This window comes from Callithrix jacchus, chromosome X, assembly GCF_049354715.1.
Source record: "Callithrix jacchus isolate 240 chromosome X, calJac240_pri, whole genome shotgun sequence".
Classification (NCBI taxonomy): domain Eukaryota; kingdom Metazoa; phylum Chordata; class Mammalia; order Primates; family Cebidae; genus Callithrix; species Callithrix jacchus.
The window spans coordinates 114,998,517-115,015,315 of NC_133524.1; the positions used below are offsets into that span (position 1 = coordinate 114,998,517).

The 16,799-nt window shown below is 41.4% G+C and overlaps 1 protein-coding gene across 2 annotated transcripts in view; it reads right to left on the reverse strand.

Moving 5' to 3' along the window:
* The window catches only part of KIAA1210 (KIAA1210 ortholog), a 71,197-nt gene that overhangs the window by 25,138 nt on the left and 29,260 nt on the right, over positions 1 to 16,799 (reverse strand). For both annotated transcript variants that reach the window (XM_035288540.3, XM_008989821.3), the window contains exons 3-5: positions 10,402 to 10,570; positions 3,151 to 3,277; positions 2,378 to 2,512 (exon numbers count right to left, since the gene is read on the reverse strand). In XM_035288540.3, coding sequence (XP_035144431.1) covers positions 2,378 to 2,512; positions 3,151 to 3,277; positions 10,402 to 10,570 — 431 coding nt within the window. The remainder of the gene's footprint in view (positions 1 to 2,377; positions 2,513 to 3,150; positions 3,278 to 10,401; positions 10,571 to 16,799) is intronic.

Here is a 16,799-nt window from a genome sequence, read left to right on the forward strand (position 1 = left end):
CCTGCTTCCTTAAGAAGGGCTGAGGGACAGTCAAGCCCGTAAGCAATAAGAAAAACTGTTTTGAAGTCTCAGTTCCTTACATGAATAAATTCAATTTGATTCAACAACAGCAAGATGCTAGTAATCTGCTGTTGTATCTTCTTAACTATTTATGCTCAAATAAAGGGAACAGAGAATGTCTTGGAGAGTAATGTAGACATCTACATTCTTAACACCTCAGATAGGACATCAGGTGAAAATCTGGCAGGAAATAAAACTGTCTCACTGTCAGTATTTCTGACGTAACTGTATACCTGAATTTCTTCTTTCACAATCTCCCAGTTGTTCTGAATGTCACTTCATCCATTAGAATCCTGCCCCTTCAAAGGAATTGACCCCACTGGCCAATTCCATACTTGCACCAGCTTCTATGTAGCACTGGGTGTCAGGACTCTTGACTTAATGCTGTCAACCACCCTTCCGTTTGGGGTTGTCATTTTGGTACTTAAGGGAAGTTTCCCGTGCAAAGGTCAGGCTGGTTGTTGATGACTTAGGTCCTATTAATACCTTGCTGTCTTCAGCCCTGTTTTCCACAGTATGAACTAAGGGGTCTGGTCAAAAGTATGAGGTGTAGGCCCAAGCCAAACATTTAAGAAAACTTGCCTTTAGGCTATTGTGGCCTTCCCCAGCCACTTCCTTGTGAGAAGCAATGCCCCTAGAATGTTTTCCTTTAGTTTTCACAAAAATTAATTTTTTAAAAAATGGGACTGGGCTCAGTGGCTCACACCTGTAATCCCAGCACTTTGGGAGGCCGAGGCGGGTGGATCACCTGAGGTTGGGAGTTCGAGACCGGCCTGACCAACATGGAAAAACTCTGTCTCTACTAAAAATACAAAATTAGCCAGGTGTGGTGGTGCATGCCTGTAATCCCAGCTACTCAAGAAGCTGAGGCAGGAGAATCACTTGAACCCAGGAGGCGGAAGTTGTGGTGAGTCGAGATCATGACATTTCACTCCAGCCTGGGCAACAAGAGCAAGACTCTGTCTCAAAAAAAAGAAAAGGAATATCTCTGCTATATGAGTCTCTCTGTAGCTGGGACTAAGAGAAGAGGGGAGAGAAGGAGGAGTCCAAGAAACCAGTTTCCTCTTTCTGAATGTGAGAACACTGTGACACTTGGTCATGGTTGTGAGGCCGCAGGAAGCGTAACTATGGAGGTGAGTGAAAGCTAGTGTTGATGTTTAAAACTGAAGATTGAATAGTTCATGGAAATGACTTTTCCTGCTGTAGTACAAGACAGCAACAGTCTTCTGACTCTAGGGGTTGCTTAACAACCTTAGGGTCAACACAATTAGTGTCTATCTCAGTGTTTTTTCCTCTACTCTTCATAGCTAATGGATCCAGAAGAAAGGAAGCCAGAGTGAGAGATGTGGGGTCTTAGCAGGCATGTCAGAAATAAGCCCCACTTACCTTTTGCCAAATGGAAAATAATCATCTCTCCAGTGGAGAAGGGTCTCCTCCTTGTGTGGTCTTCCCACTTACACAGGGACCTTTGGACATAATCCCACCCACAGGCCGAGAAGGGGAAAGCAGCTGTTAAGGGTTGTCTCCTTGACAATGTCTCCAGCTCCCACTGGAGCATTTCTAAATCAGAGCTATAGTCTGACTGAGCAATGGATCCCTACCATAAGTTTAGGATTAGCTGGAGGCAAGAAGCCACATAAATGCTACATTACATAGGGGCTAAGGTGTACCCTTCTTTCTGTCCAGGCAGGTATAAAGAACTTGAGCATCTTGGGATAATGGAAGGATCAGGGTTTTGAGATTAATACACCTGGGTCAGAGTTCCAAGTCTACAATGTACTGCCTGGGTAAGCTTGAGCAATGTCTTTAACTTCTCTAAGTCTTCATTCAATCCTCACAAACAACCTTTTGAGGTAGATGTTAATATTATATCTACTGTAGATAAGGAAAGCAAGGCTCAGGCCGGGCGCGGTGGCTCACGACTGTAATCCCAGCACTTTGAGAGGCTGAGGTGGGTGGATCACAAGGTCAGGATATCGAGACCATCCTGGCGAACATGCTGAAACCCTGTCTCTACTAAAAATACAAAAATTAGCCAAGTGCGGTGGTGCGCCTGTAGTCTCAGCTACTCGGGAGGCTGAGGCAGGAGAATCGCTTGAACCCAGGAGGCAGAGGTTGCAGTGAGCTGAGATTGCACCACTGAACTCCAGCCTGGTGAGAGAGCAAGACTCTGTCTCAGAAAAAAAAAAGAAGACTCAGAGAAGTTAAGCAACTAGCCCAAGGGTCACACAGCCAGTAAGTAGCACAGTTTGAATTCAAGCATAGATCTGTGTTTCTGACTCAGCTGCCCATGCTCTGAACGATTCCACTTTGTTACCTCAGTGATCTTGGGCCTCGTAACACAGACTGCACTTGCAGGCACATCTTGAGGCACAGCTCCTGACATGGCTCCAGACACAGCTCCAGGCACATTACTCTTAGGTTTAGGCAGAGTTCTGGAAATATGGGATCTCTGTATAAGAGAGAGAGAAAAACTTAAGGGTTGGTATGCCAGCATATAAACAGTAGAATGTCACTGCCAAAATAGTTATTCTTATTGTATGTTAAGAGAAGTAAATATAGGCCAGGGGTGGTGGCTCACACATGTAATCCCAGCACTTTGGGAGGCCAAGGTAGGAAGGTTGCTTGAGCCCAGGAGTTTGAGACCAGCCTGGGCAACATGGTGAAACCCTGTCTCCACTAAAAGTACCAAAAAATCATCCGGTCATGTTGATACAGGACTGTAATCCCAGCTACCTGGGAAGCTGAGGTGTGAGGATCACTTGAGCCTGGGAAGTTGAGGCTGCAGTGAGCTATGATCATGCCACTGCACTCTAGCCTGGGTGACAGAGTGAGACCTATCTCAAAAATAAATAAATAAATAAAAAGAAAGAGAGAAGTGAATATGGAAATACTAATCAACACTGTGTGCCAGGTAATAGGCACATTATATATTTATACATCCTCTCATTCAAGGCTTACAACAGCCTTCTGGGGGTAGGATTAGCTGAGAAGCAGAAACAAGTTCCCACTCCTTTTAATTTTGTCAGGGTTAGAGTAGGGAACAGAAGAGTGGTCCAGTTAGACACTGATGCTCGAGTCCACTATTACCTGCTGAGGTCTGCCTCTCTGGGGATCCACAGAAGGCCTCATTTTACTTGCTGATCTTTCAGGCTCAGGAACCAAGAAGAAGATGCTATCATGAGATAGGGCTTTGCTCCCCATGCCACTCTTGGCCCTGGACAGAAAGGAAAGTTCTTGTAAAATCAATCCAAGGGTCATGAGAACTGAAGACAAATGTATATTCATAATATGGCATACCCTAGATACCTCAGAAGGAAAGCAGGGATGCATATGCATTGACATAGAAAGCTGCCTATGAGATTATAGGCAAAAAAATAATAGTATTATCCCATTAATATATATACATATATTACATACATATATAGTTCATACTCAAAGAAAAAAATCTAGAAGGATATCCACAAATTGTTGGAGGTGGTTCCCTCTGAGGAATGGTGCACTAGGGACAGGAAGGAAATTTTCATTTTCTACTTCTTGTCCTTCTGTATAATTTTAATTTTTACATTATGAGCATATATCCTTTTTATGTAACAGTCTTACTGAGATATGGTTTACATACCATACAATTCACCCATTTAAAGTATATAATTCAATAGTAGCAATTCTAGGGAATGAGAGGAAAGGTCATGAGTTTTGCTATTATTACAATGAAAATTATAAAAGATCTTTCACACCCAAATTTCTCTCTAGTGTTTTTTTTAAGTGTATCAAAGATCTTCTCAGATACGGGAGGCTTTCATTCATCAGATCCTTTCCTCTTTCACACAGGAGCCCTACAACATTTCTATCCTATTTTCAAAGTCATCTTATATACCACCTGCCCCTACCTTCCCCAAGCTTGCTAAATCCAGATGAGAATACTTTCTGATTGGGAATGGTGCCAGGTTGATGACAATTACGTGTTAAGAAAATTTAGAGAAAGACAGAAACAAATAAAAGGCTAAAGACATGAAAGACGACTTTTTGGAGTGTGATAATGTATTTTACCTTAAAAAAAATCAACCAAAGACATCACAGGAAGAGCAAACTACAGACCAATATCTCTTATGAATATAGATGCAAAAATCCTCAATAAAAAACTCACGAACTCAGTTCAGCAGCATATAAAGAGAATTATATACCATGACAAAGTAGGATTTGCAAGGAACGATTGGCTTAACATATGAAGATCAATGAATGTCAAACACTATATTAATAGAATAAAAACAAAAACTATATGACCATTTCAATAGATGCAGAAAAAAGATTTGCAAAATTCAACACCCCTCCCTGATAAATGAATGCACTCAACCTTGATAGAAGATATCTGTGACAAACCACGGCTGATATCATGGTGAAAGGCTGGATGTATTCCCCCTAAGATTGGGAACAAGACAAGAATGACTGCCCTTATCATTTCTATTCAACAGTGTATGGGAGGTTACAGATAGAGAAATTAGGTAAGAAAATGAAATTAATGGCATCCAGAATGCAAAGGAAGAAGTGAAATTATCTCTATTCACAGATGACATAATTCTGTATATAAAAACTCCTAATGAATCCACTAAAAATGACTAGAACTAATAAATGAAATCATCAAAGTTGAATATATAAAATATATAAAAATTGTATTTCTATACACTTGCAATGAACAATCTGAAAATGAAATTATGAAAACCCTTCCATTTACAATAGCAACAAAATAATAAAAACTTAAAAATAAATTCAACAAAAGATTTGCAAAGCTCATACTCTGAACACCATAAGACACTGATGAGAAAAATGCCAAAGGCCTGAATAAATGAAAGGAAGTCTCATGTTCATTCATTGGAAGACTTGAACTTGTCAAGGTGTCAGTACTTCACAAAATGATCTACAGATTCAATGCAATCCCTACTGAAATTCCAGCTGGCTTTTTTTTTCCATAAAATTGTTCTTAAAATTCATAATGAAATGCAAGGGGCCGCAAATAGCCAAAATAATCTTGAACAAGAAGAACAAAGTTGGATAACTTATACTTCAATTTCAAAACTTACTATAAAACTACAGTAATCAAGAGAGTGTAGCACTAGCATAAAGATATAGATCAATGGAGTAGAGTTAAGAGTTCAGAAATGAACCTATACATCTGTGGTTGATTTTCAGCAAGGGTGCCAAGACTATTCAATGATAAAAGAATAGTCTCTTCAACAGATGGTGCTGGGGCAACTGGATAACCACATGCAAAATAATTAAGTTGGACTTTATTTCACACCAGATAAAAAATTAACTCAAAATGAATTAAACGCCTGAATATGAGAGCCAAAACTATAAAATTCTTAGAAGAAAACATAGGGTCAAGCAACAGAAGAAAAAAAAATAGATAAATGGTGATATGGTTTGGCTCTGTGTCCCCACCTAAATTTCATGTCAAATTGTAATCCCCACATGTTGAGGGAGGGACCTGTTGGGAGGTGATTGGATCATGGGGACAGTTTCCCCCATGCTATTCTTGTGATAGTGACTTCTCATGAGATCTGATAGCTTAAAAGCATGTGGGAGTTTCCTGCTTGCACTCTCTCTCTACTGCCAGCATGTAAGACATGTCTTGCTTCCCCTTACCCTCTGTCATGATTGAACTGTGAGTCAATTAAACCTCTTTTCTTTATAAAGTACCCAGTCTCAGGTAGTTCTTTATAGCAGTGAGAACAGACTAATACAAATGGATTTCATCAAAATTAAAAATGTTTGTGCATCAAAGGTTACTAGCAAGAAATGAAAAGATGACCTACATAATGGAAGAATATATTTGCAAATTATACATCTGATAAGAGTCTTGGATCTGAAATATATAAAGAACTCTCTCACTAATAGGAATTCTTATTATTGAATTCTTAAGGAATTCAATAATAAAATGTTAACCCAATTAGAAAATGAAGAAAGAATGTGAGTAGACATTTCTCCAAAGAAGAAAGCTATACAAATATCTTTTCCAAAGATATACAAATAGCCAACAAGTACATGAAAAGATCCTCAACATCACTAGTTGGCAAGGAAATACAAATCAAAACCATAATGAGATGCCATTTCACACCCATTAAAATGGCTAGAATCAAAAATTCAATTCAGATAATAACAAGCATTGGCAAGGTTGTGGAGAAATTGGAACACCCATACACTGCTGGTGGTGCCGCCATACATTGCTGGTGTTAAAATGGTGCAGCCACTTTGGAAAACAGTCTAGCAGTGCCTCCAAAGGTTAAATATGTAACAGCCATTTGATCCAACAATTCCACTCCTAGGTATATACCCCAGAGAAATAAAAACATATATCTGGCCAAAGCTTGTACACAAATGTTCACAGCAGTATTATTCACAATAGCCAAAAGGTGGAAAAAACCCAAATATCCATTAACTGATAAATAGATAAAATATGGTATAGTCAGTTATGCAATGGACTACTATTCAGTTGCAAAAAGGATAAAATTCTGATACATGCTACAACATGAATGAACCTTGAAAACATACTGAGTACAAGAAGCCAGTAAGAAAAGATCACATTCCATTCATGTGAAATGTCCAGAATAGGTAAATCCACAGAGACAGAAAGCAGATTAGTGATTTCTAGGGTGTGGCGGGCATGGGATGGAGGTTGAATAGGGAGGACTGGTCAATGGGGACAGGAGTTTCTTTTTGAGGTGATGAAAAAGTTCTAAAATTTATGATGATGATGATTGTACAACTCTGAGGATTTATTTTAAAAATTTGAATTTTACTATTTAAGTGGTTTAATTGTATAATATATGAATCATATCTCAATAAAACGGTTACCTACCAAAAAAGAAATCAAGTTCTTCATGCATGATTTTATATGAATGACCCTTGAAAACATACTAAGTAAAAGACCCAGTCAAAAATAGCCACATATTGTATAATTGCATTCATGTGAAATATTCACAATAGGCAAATCCATACAGGCAGAAAGCAGATCAGCAGTTTGAAAGAGGAGAGGGGAAATGGAGAATGACTGCTACTGGGTGCAGAGTTTCTTTTTAGGGTGATGAAATGTCCTCAAATTGAGTAATAGTAATAGCTGCACACCCTAAAAGATAGAATTTTGTAGTATGTGAATTATATTTCAATAAAGCTGTTATATAGAAACATAAAATTTTTAAATGATAAAGTTATTCCCGTTAGGTACGAAAAAAATGTGTATGTGTATATAAAAGATGAGATTAGACATGGAAAAAGAAAGGAAGAAAAGAAGGAAAAAAGCAAGCAAGCTGATACATGCTGTAACATGGATGACTCTTGAAAACATGCTAAGTGAAACGAGCATGCTAAGTGAAAACATGCTAGGTGAAACAACCTTTGTATGATTCTACTTACATCAAATATCCAGAATAAGCAAATTTATAAAGGCAGAAAGTAGATTAGTGGTTATTTGGGGGTGAAATTGTTCATTGGTACATGGTTTCTTTTAGAGAGTAGTAGAAATGTTTAAAAATAGATAAAATAAATTTAAAAATGTTTAAATACCCTTTTTGTACTTATTACCTTTATTACAAAACAATACATATATGTTGGCACTTTAAAAAATCTTCAAATGGTAGCTAGAGTAGCAGCTTGAGCATTGTGGGGCTAGCACCCACCCTGTCATTATAAGCCTGTGGGGTCCTCACATGGATATATTTGATAATGACACACCATAAGGACAATCTCATGTTATGGGGATTAAAACAGAACCTGCTCTCAGATGGTTTGTGGGCCAGCAAGAGAGGAGAGGAGAGAGATGTCTGCTACTTTGTACTAAACTCATACTTACCTTTTCCTTGTAAAACTCTGCTATCCAGGTGGCCCTGGTGTTGAAGGCAATGTAGTCTGCTTTATAAAACAGCAGTCCAGCAGAAAATTACTGTGACTCTCTAGATAAACACTTAATGGGCATATATGATTGACTCCACATTGAGAGAGTAATATGTCCAGACATCTCTATATACACGCATATGCTCAGTATGCACACATAATACTCTTTCATTCTGCTGCTCTGTGATCTGGTTCAGACGCAATCTGAACGCAAATCAGGTTCAGAACCAGTGTAGCATCTGTGACTACCTTGCCTCCCCTGCTTTGTGTGCAGAAACTGACAGGAAATCTTGGGCTATGAGTGGGCTTAAGAATGTCTCTCATTTCCATGCTGTGCATTAACCAGAGTGAAGCTGTTGAATTGGCTCTATAAGTGCCAAGCCCTCCCTGAGCAAAAGATTACATTAGCACCAGTTGTGACCAAGTTTGTCAGAAATCAAAAGTCTTGTTCACTTAACATATCTAGTGCTCATTGATCTATTCCCTGGAGGTGAAAAGAAAAAAAAATCCAAAATCTCAAACAAAATCTCAGCCTTAAATAAGGACAGTGAAGTATATTATTACAACAGCACTCATTAAGAAATCAAATGACAGAACAGCATTTGTCCATTCCATCAGATACAGCTTAATACAGTCTTGGAAGTAGATGCTGGTCCTGTGGTACAGGCCAGGGGAAGGCTGGTCATAAGTTTCATTATGATTGATTGCTTCAGTGAATGAAAAAAGCTCATCTCCCTTCTCCAGGGTGACATATTCCAGGGTTTCTTACCCTAGCACATTAAGCAAAAGACTGAGATCAGGGGTGATCTTCAGGCCCCCTAAGTTATATTCTTTTGTTTTTTTTAAGACAGAGTTTCTCTCTTATCCCCCAGACTGGAGTGCAATGGCACAATCTCGGCTCACTGCAACCTCCACCTCCCAGGTTCAAGCGATTCTCCTGCCTCAGCCTCCCGAGTAGCTGGGATTTTAGGTGTCCACCACCACGCCTGGCTACTTTTTTCGGTGTCTTTTTTAGTAGAGATGGGGTTTCACCATGTTGCTCAGGCTTGTCTCGAACTCCTGACCCAGGTGATCCACCCGTCTCAGCCTCCCAAAGTGATGGGATTACAGGCATGAGCCATGGCACCCAGCCAAGTTACATTCTTTGAGTTAATTTATGTTCCTTGCATACAAAAAAATCCCCCCTTCCCTCTCTCTCTCTCTGTCTCTGTCTCTGTCTCTCTTTCAGGTTCATGTGAGCACACACTTCTGGAAAGGAAGGAACAATAAGAGGGGGAAATGTAGAACTTTAGAAGAGATAGTAAACCTGAATGCCCCTCCCTGAACTCCCGCCTGCGTTTAGCAGGTTAGTCTTAGTCTTACTGAACACTATAAGGCGATGGGCTATAATAGTATTACCTGTGAGGTACTGCATAAGCCCCTCTTCCAAAACCATATCCCCTACTCCCAGCAAGATGATTTAAAAGTCCTCACACTGGATGCACTCATGAAGGCTGTTCTTAAGGAGCCATATATGATAACTATCAGGCCATTATGTTATAGAATGTATTGGGGGAGGTATTGAGGACAGTATAACATGTCAGCTAACTGCCCCATTCCCTTAAGACTGCATGGTTGGAATGGATAGCAGGACTGGTGAGCTCTGTGGGGAGTCCAGGTAAGTCTGGCGTTTAAGGCCAGGAGAACAGCCCTAAGTAGAACTCCATGGAGGGGGATCTGATTGATCCAGAGACAGCTGGGGATCCTAGGTGTCCAGATAGCACAATAGGATGTGGAAATTTGGGCACTGCAGATGAATATCTGAATAGTAATGGCAGTGGTAGCTGGAAACAGTCTTTCCTATGCCCTCTGTGACTACAGCATTTCCCCTAGCATCCTGGGATGGAGGGAGAAAGGGATTCCGGTTATTTGCTTGAGTGTGTTTTTATAGCAACACAGTGATTTCATGCTCACAACCCAACCCACTCCCAGTTAGATAGCTTTATTATATGAGGCTTTCATCACTCGTTATGAGATCTTGGCCAGATCTGTAGTCTGAGAGCCAGGCAAGCAAACCAGACCAAGCCTCTTGAACGATGCAAGCCCTTCTTACTAGATCAAACAGGCCTCCAGCTCCTCAGTGGCTGCAGGCCCCACATCTCAACTTATTTTAGCTGTGACAGGAAGGCTTCCCTGAATATCTGTACTCTCTCACTCAGTGCTCTTGGGAAATGGGGTATGCATTTGCCATGCTCCAACCCACTGAGCTGTGCAGCTCAGACAACAAACATGCATATGCACACAGAGAATAGCACTCCCACCCCTGACATGACTGCATTAGCAATGACTGCAAGCCTGGCCCCTATAGGTGGGGACTCTCGGTGATCCCAGTGATTTAGCTGCCAAAAGATGACCTAGATCCAACTGTCTGCCTCTTCTCCTGTCACCATCACTCTCCACCCCATCTGAGCTTACCTGGCCCCAGTTGGTTGATTTTCCTGAACGGGCTCCTGAGAAAAGATGTTAATGTTGCTTCCGGACAAACTCGGTTCTAGAACTTCTTCTTCCTGGCTATCTTCAGCCTCTTTTTTCTTCTTCTTACCAAAAAAGCTCTTAAGGGCTTTAAATTTGGATTTCTTCTTTCCTGGAAGTGAAAAGTGAAAATGAGTCAGAGTGTGATGGTAGAAGGGAGGAAACAGGGCCTTCATGACAGAACAAGGACCATGATCCCCCCCAGGTGGCTTGCAGAGCTTGGCCTCAACCCCAATGCTCACAGCACCATTCAACATTCATTTAATTAGTTGTCCCCTTAGTAACTCAGTAACAAAGTGTCTGAGTTACTGGTGAAAGCAGAAGCTTAGGCCACAGCTTGCGATCTTTGGGCAGCCTCTATTCAGGCCAAACTCACTAGGGATTAATTTGCCTCTCAATTTCAGCTATTAACATACCAACCTCTTTCTTTGTCCTAAGAAGTTCACATGGACACAGGGAAGGGAGTACTACACACTGGGGTCTATTGGGGGGAATAGGGGAGGGACAGCGGGCAGGGGGAGCTGGGGAGGGATAGCCAGGGGAGAAATGCCAAATGTGGGTGAAGGGGAGGAAGGCAGCAAAACACACTGCCACGTGTGTACCTATGCAACTATCTTGCATGTTCTGCACATGTACCCCAAAACCTAAAATGCAATAAAAAAAGAAGTTCATTCATGTGAAGCAATGATTGAGCCCATGAAAGCACTTGGTATTCCCCTGATTTTACCCCAGTGGCTGGAGTCATTGCAATCCAATAGGAGAGCCAACCTTCCACAGGTGAAAAACACTTCAGAACCCTCAGAAATCCAAGTCCAAGTGGGAGTTGATACTTCCCAGCCTGCATGCTCAAAGGATGCAGACCAAAGAGTGAGTGCGGTTGGTTGGTGCAGTCCAGGAACACTTCCTTGAGGAAGGAATTTATGAGCAAAGGAGATGGCCGGGAATCAAAAAGAAGAAAGGGCTACCCAGGCAAAGAAGCTGCCTGTGTAAAGGCACGTCAAAATCAGATACTAAAGAATTTTTCAAGGAGAGAGAGAGAGAGAGTGAGAGAGTGAGAAAGATGATCATTGTGTGTGTTCTTCAACTCTTGCCAATTGGTTTATACTATCTACAGGGCTGCTGCCTTTTGCACATGCAGCTAAATGTGAGTTTGCTCCATCTATAATAATCACCAGGGCAGCAGTGAGGAACGTGAGCTTTAAATGCTCTTAAGGTGCTGTCTGGGATTTAGTTTCTTTTTCTTTTCTTTTCTTTTTTTTTTTTTTTTTTTTGAGACAGAGCCTGACTCTATCACCCAGGCTGGAGTGCAATGGTGTGATCATGGCCCACTGCAACTTCCATCTCCTGGGCTCAAGCGATCCTTGCACCTCAGCGTCCCCAGTAGCTGGGACCATAGGCGTGAACCACCACACCTGGCTAGTTTTTGTAATTTTTTTGTAGAGGTTAGGTTTCACCATGTTGCCCAGACTGGTCTCAAACTCGAATTCTTGGCCTTAAGTGATCCACCCGCCTTGGCCTACCAAAGTGCTATGATTACAGGCATGAGCCACCACGCCAGGCCTCTTTAGTTTCTTAATAAGCATATATGTCTTTATTGTGCTTATTAAGAAACTAAAGGGGAGAAGGCGGAGAAGAAAAGTGATATATTCTTCAGAGGGAAGGAATTAGCAATTAGTGATTTTGCATGCATTAAGTACCAACTAAGGCATCTCACTCCAAGTCTCAACTGTCTGGTCTCCAGAAGGCCTCATCACCACACCAATTCTGTGCTGGCAATGAAGGGGCCAGACAAGGGAGTTGGCAATGCAGCAGCCATCATGAAAGGCTTGATGGCATAATGGAAACCACCACCCATGAGTCAGAAAATTCTGGAACCCTAGGCTTGAATCCACTATCAATTAGCTCTGTGACCTTGAGTAGGTCACTCAGCCTCTCTGGTACTCAGCAGGAAAATGAGAGGATTGCACCTGATCAGCATCTCCCAAAGTGTGTTCAGAGGGATGCCCATAAGGTTTGTTGGATGAAAAAGGGATTTGTAGTCCAGTCAATCTGGAAAATTCTGGATTAGACAAAGTTCAGTAGTCTGCTTTCCAACAAAACTTTTCTGAAACTTCAAAATGCTTATGTATATGGTGAAGTTCCAAGAAACCAGGCAACGATATTATCTCCCAATGTGTGTAAGCAGAATGTCTGGCCAAACACACTTTGGGAAACGCTGAACTGGAGTTCCTTTAGCTCAGAAATGCTGTGACCTATTTGTGCACTGATTAATCCTGAGTCTGCCAGGGTAAAAGTTCCTAAACTTCAAGACCTGCCTTAAGTCCAGTTTCCCACCAATCAATGCAACCCAAACTTCTCTCTGTTCTCTGAACAACTAAAACCTGGCTGTTGGCATCACAAGTTTTGCATCTGAATGTTCTTAGCCTGCTCACTCATTCATTTGTTCATTCATCTTCTCAACAAATATTTATGAAGGTTAAGAACTTATCATGTTCTGGGTATCAGTGAGAAAGAACTAAGATATAGTTCCCTATGTCTTAGCTACTGCCCCCACCTTAAGGCTGTAGGCAGGCCCCTCTTAGCATCCCCGCTTAGCAACTAGCACAGTGCAAGGTGTGCAGTAACAGCTGTGTCCACTGGGGGATGAAGAATACCGACACAGCTTGTCACTTTCTTTGACTTGAGACCACTGAGCAGAGTCATCCTTCAGCAACCTATAATTTAAACACTGGCCCTTATAGGGGTTGATGCAAATTGTAAATGACATAGGTAAGGAGCTTAGCATGTGACCTGGCATGTAGTAAGTGCTCAATAAATGTGAACTAGTGTCAGGGATTCAATAATTACTTGCTTATTAGGGCCGGATTCAATTCTATCTGTGGTCATCAGAAGCAGCCCCATATCTATAACTGAATAGTGAACTGTATAATATGCATAATTGGAGGCAGAAGCCAGCATGGAGTAGAGCAATGAAAGATCCTAGGACTGTTTGCTTGATAATTGCTGCTTAAGTAATTTCTGTTTTGGATGATTTGGGCAATTTCTTGTCTACTAGAATGCACCTGTATAGGGGCATGGTTGGGAAAACTTGGCAATTCTACCTAAAGAGAGAAAGAATAAAAAATGAAAAAGCAATAGGAAACATATCTTTTCCCCAAGATCCCTTTTAAATTTTTTTCAGAAAAATATTTAATTTCTACAATAATAAAATAATTAAGGCTGAGCACAGTGGCTCACACCTGTAATCCCAGCACTTTGGGAAGCCAAGGCAGGAGGATTGCTTGAGCTCTTGAGTTCGAGGCCAGCCTGATCAATATAGCCAGACCTCATCTCTATTGAAAATTTAAAAAAAAATAGCTGGGGATGGTGGTGAGTTCCTGTACTCCCAGCTACTCAGGAGGCTGAGGCAGGGGGATTGCTTGAGCCCAGGAAGTCGAAGCTGCAGTGAGCTATGACAATACTCCCACCTGGGCAATAGAGTGACATCCTTCCACCTCTGCCTCCCAAAGTGCTAGGATTACAGGTGTGAGCTACTGTGCCCAGACGATTTATTGATTCTTGACAGGTGGATCTCATTCTTGCCTTCTGAAAGGGGAAGAACTTTATGCTCAGAAGATTTAGAAACACAGCAATTGTTGCCTCTCTTGCTTCAAAATCCCTTAGTGGAAGGGAGGAAAGCACAGCTAGGGAAATTGGAGTTGCAAACTCCAAAAAATCCAGCAAAGACAGAAAAGAGAGTCAGCAGCTAGTAACTTCATTTGTGATACAATCTATAAACACTGAATAACTGCATAAAAACATGTCTAATAAACTCTTTAGGCTGTAATAATGAATTCAACAAACATAATCATTGTATGAGTAGAAAATTCTACATTAACACATTTTTATGTTCCTAAATTAACAAAATGACTAGTGATGTTGGAACTGTAACAGGTGCTAAAAGTATGCATATATGCATATGGTCCAATTTCCCCCAAATTTTCCGTTCTTTTCTGGCCAGAATCAACAATCATTTTCCCACAAAGATTCAAAAATAGCTAAAGCAACACGTGTCTCTTTTAACCATAGGCCCTAGAAGGAAAAGAATGTTTCCGTTCCATCCTGTAGGGCGGCTCTGAGTGTGGTGGTGCTTTGTTAGCTTCGTTAGCAGGGAGCTAGGGAGGCACACACAAAGAGATGGTAACTGCCAAACACGGTGGGTTGGCTGCTATTGCTCTAGGTCAGCTGGATACGACCTTTGTGACAACCCACTGCCAGACATACAATCTCAGTAGCAAGGGTCTATGTCTTCAGCCAGCTTTCCATTAGAAGATCTCCCTAACCCAACGGCATCCGACACCCCCACCCCATTGCCCCCACTATCCCATGTATGGAGACAAGCCCTGGTCTCAGCCGTGGGAATGAGATACAAAGCTGGGTACTGTCCACATGATGTGTTACTTTTGAAACGCTAGTGGAACCTGAGATGGCTGCCATATATTCAAGTGTATAAATTGGCCTTTCAAGCTTTCTTTTTTAAAGTGGGGGGAGCACCTTTAAATTGCTGGCAGCTGAGCCCTACACAGGCTGGTTTTCAAAAGCTACAAAAAGCACAAACGGTAGAGAGATCTAGACAGCAGGTATGGGTCAGAACTCACATTTGTATCCAGCAATGTTTATATAGGTCACCTATACACTGGGTAACTTATGGCACCACAGGGTACAGCAGTTGCAGTCAGTGAGCTGACAGTTGTCTGGACTTCTCCTATAACAAAGCTACTGAGTTCCCTGTCCAATACGAAAGACTATGCATTCCCAAACAGCAAGTAGCTTTCAACATCCTCATCCAGTCAGGGTCTGCAGTGTGTCACGTGCCAGAAAACAGCTCATTGAAGCAGCTTTTTCCCCAGAGAAGAAAACACAGCTAAATCTAATGAAGAAATGTTTGCCTCTGGGTTGTATATTTACTTATCCACCATGCATGCATGCAGCCCATCTGAAATGAACTGAATGAGCCTTTAAAATGTATCACATAATGATGACCTTGTTCTCTTGCATTGCTGCTTGGAAAGAAAACATTTTCTTTGGTTTTTGAGACGAATTCTTGCTCTGTCACCCAGGCTGGAGTGCAGTGGTGCGATCTCAGCTCACTGCAACCTCCACCTCCTGGGTTCAAGTGATTCTTTTGCCTCAGCCTCCCGAGTAGCTGGAGCTGCAGGCGCCTGCCACCACACTCAAATTTTTAAAAATATTTTTAGTAGAGACAGGAGTTCACCATGTTGGCCAGGCTGGTCTCGAATTCCTGATCTCAAGTAATCCACCCACCTTGGCCTCCCAAAGTACTGGGATTACAGGTGTGATCCACCACACTCAGCTGGAAAGAAAACATTTCTAACTAAACTTTCTTCCCATACCTCCCAACAGCCACTTTATTCTCTGGCCAGCCCTGACTAGTTCTAAAACCGTACTCAAATATTCGGTCTTACAAAAAAAACCTTGAGAACAGAGAAAAGGCATTTCCTTACCACCATTCTTCATCAAGATGTACTGCACTGCCACCTTCTTTTGTAGGCATCTGCTTAGTTCACATCCAGAAAGATAGGTCAACTGGTTCGGTAGTTGGGTCTGCCTTGGTGAGGAGGCCTTTCACTCATTTATTTATTCACTCATTTATGAAATATTTTGGAGTGCCTAATCTCAATCTCTCTCTCTCTGTCTCTCTCTCTCTCTCTCTCTCTCACACACACACACACACGCGCGCACACACACACACACAACAGTGATAACACAGAGATAAAACAGACCCAAGCACTGCCATTAAGAATCCATGATCAGGTGTTCAGCATCCCCTGCCCCACATCATGTGTAAAGTCAGGCCCCTAGGAAGCCACAAGGAGGTTCCCCTCTGTTTTTCCAGAGTTTTCTGTACCATACACCACTAAAGAAAACTCAGCAAAAGAATGGAAGAACAACCCAATTAACTGTTAAATTCAATTCTGTCTTCAAACTCAATGCCTCACATTCCGAATTACGATTTCTTGTTTATTTATTCATTTATTTAGTATGTGTGTGTGTGTGTAAAGCTTATCATTGTTTAGTGACATTTGCCTCCCTTTCTAATTTTTTCATTCATAATCACCTATCACTCACAGATGGTGCCACAATTTAGGCAATGGATACATGAGTAAGTTTTGCCAAAGAGAATTTTTGTAAATTGAATCCTATTTCCTGTGGTGGCATCTTTTGTTTCTATCTCCTTTTACTCCTCAACAAATTAATCTCTTGCTTAGGTCTGAATTACAGTAAAACCTCAGTTGAATTTGTCAGATCATGTCTGTTCTGATTGTATTTTATTCTGATGA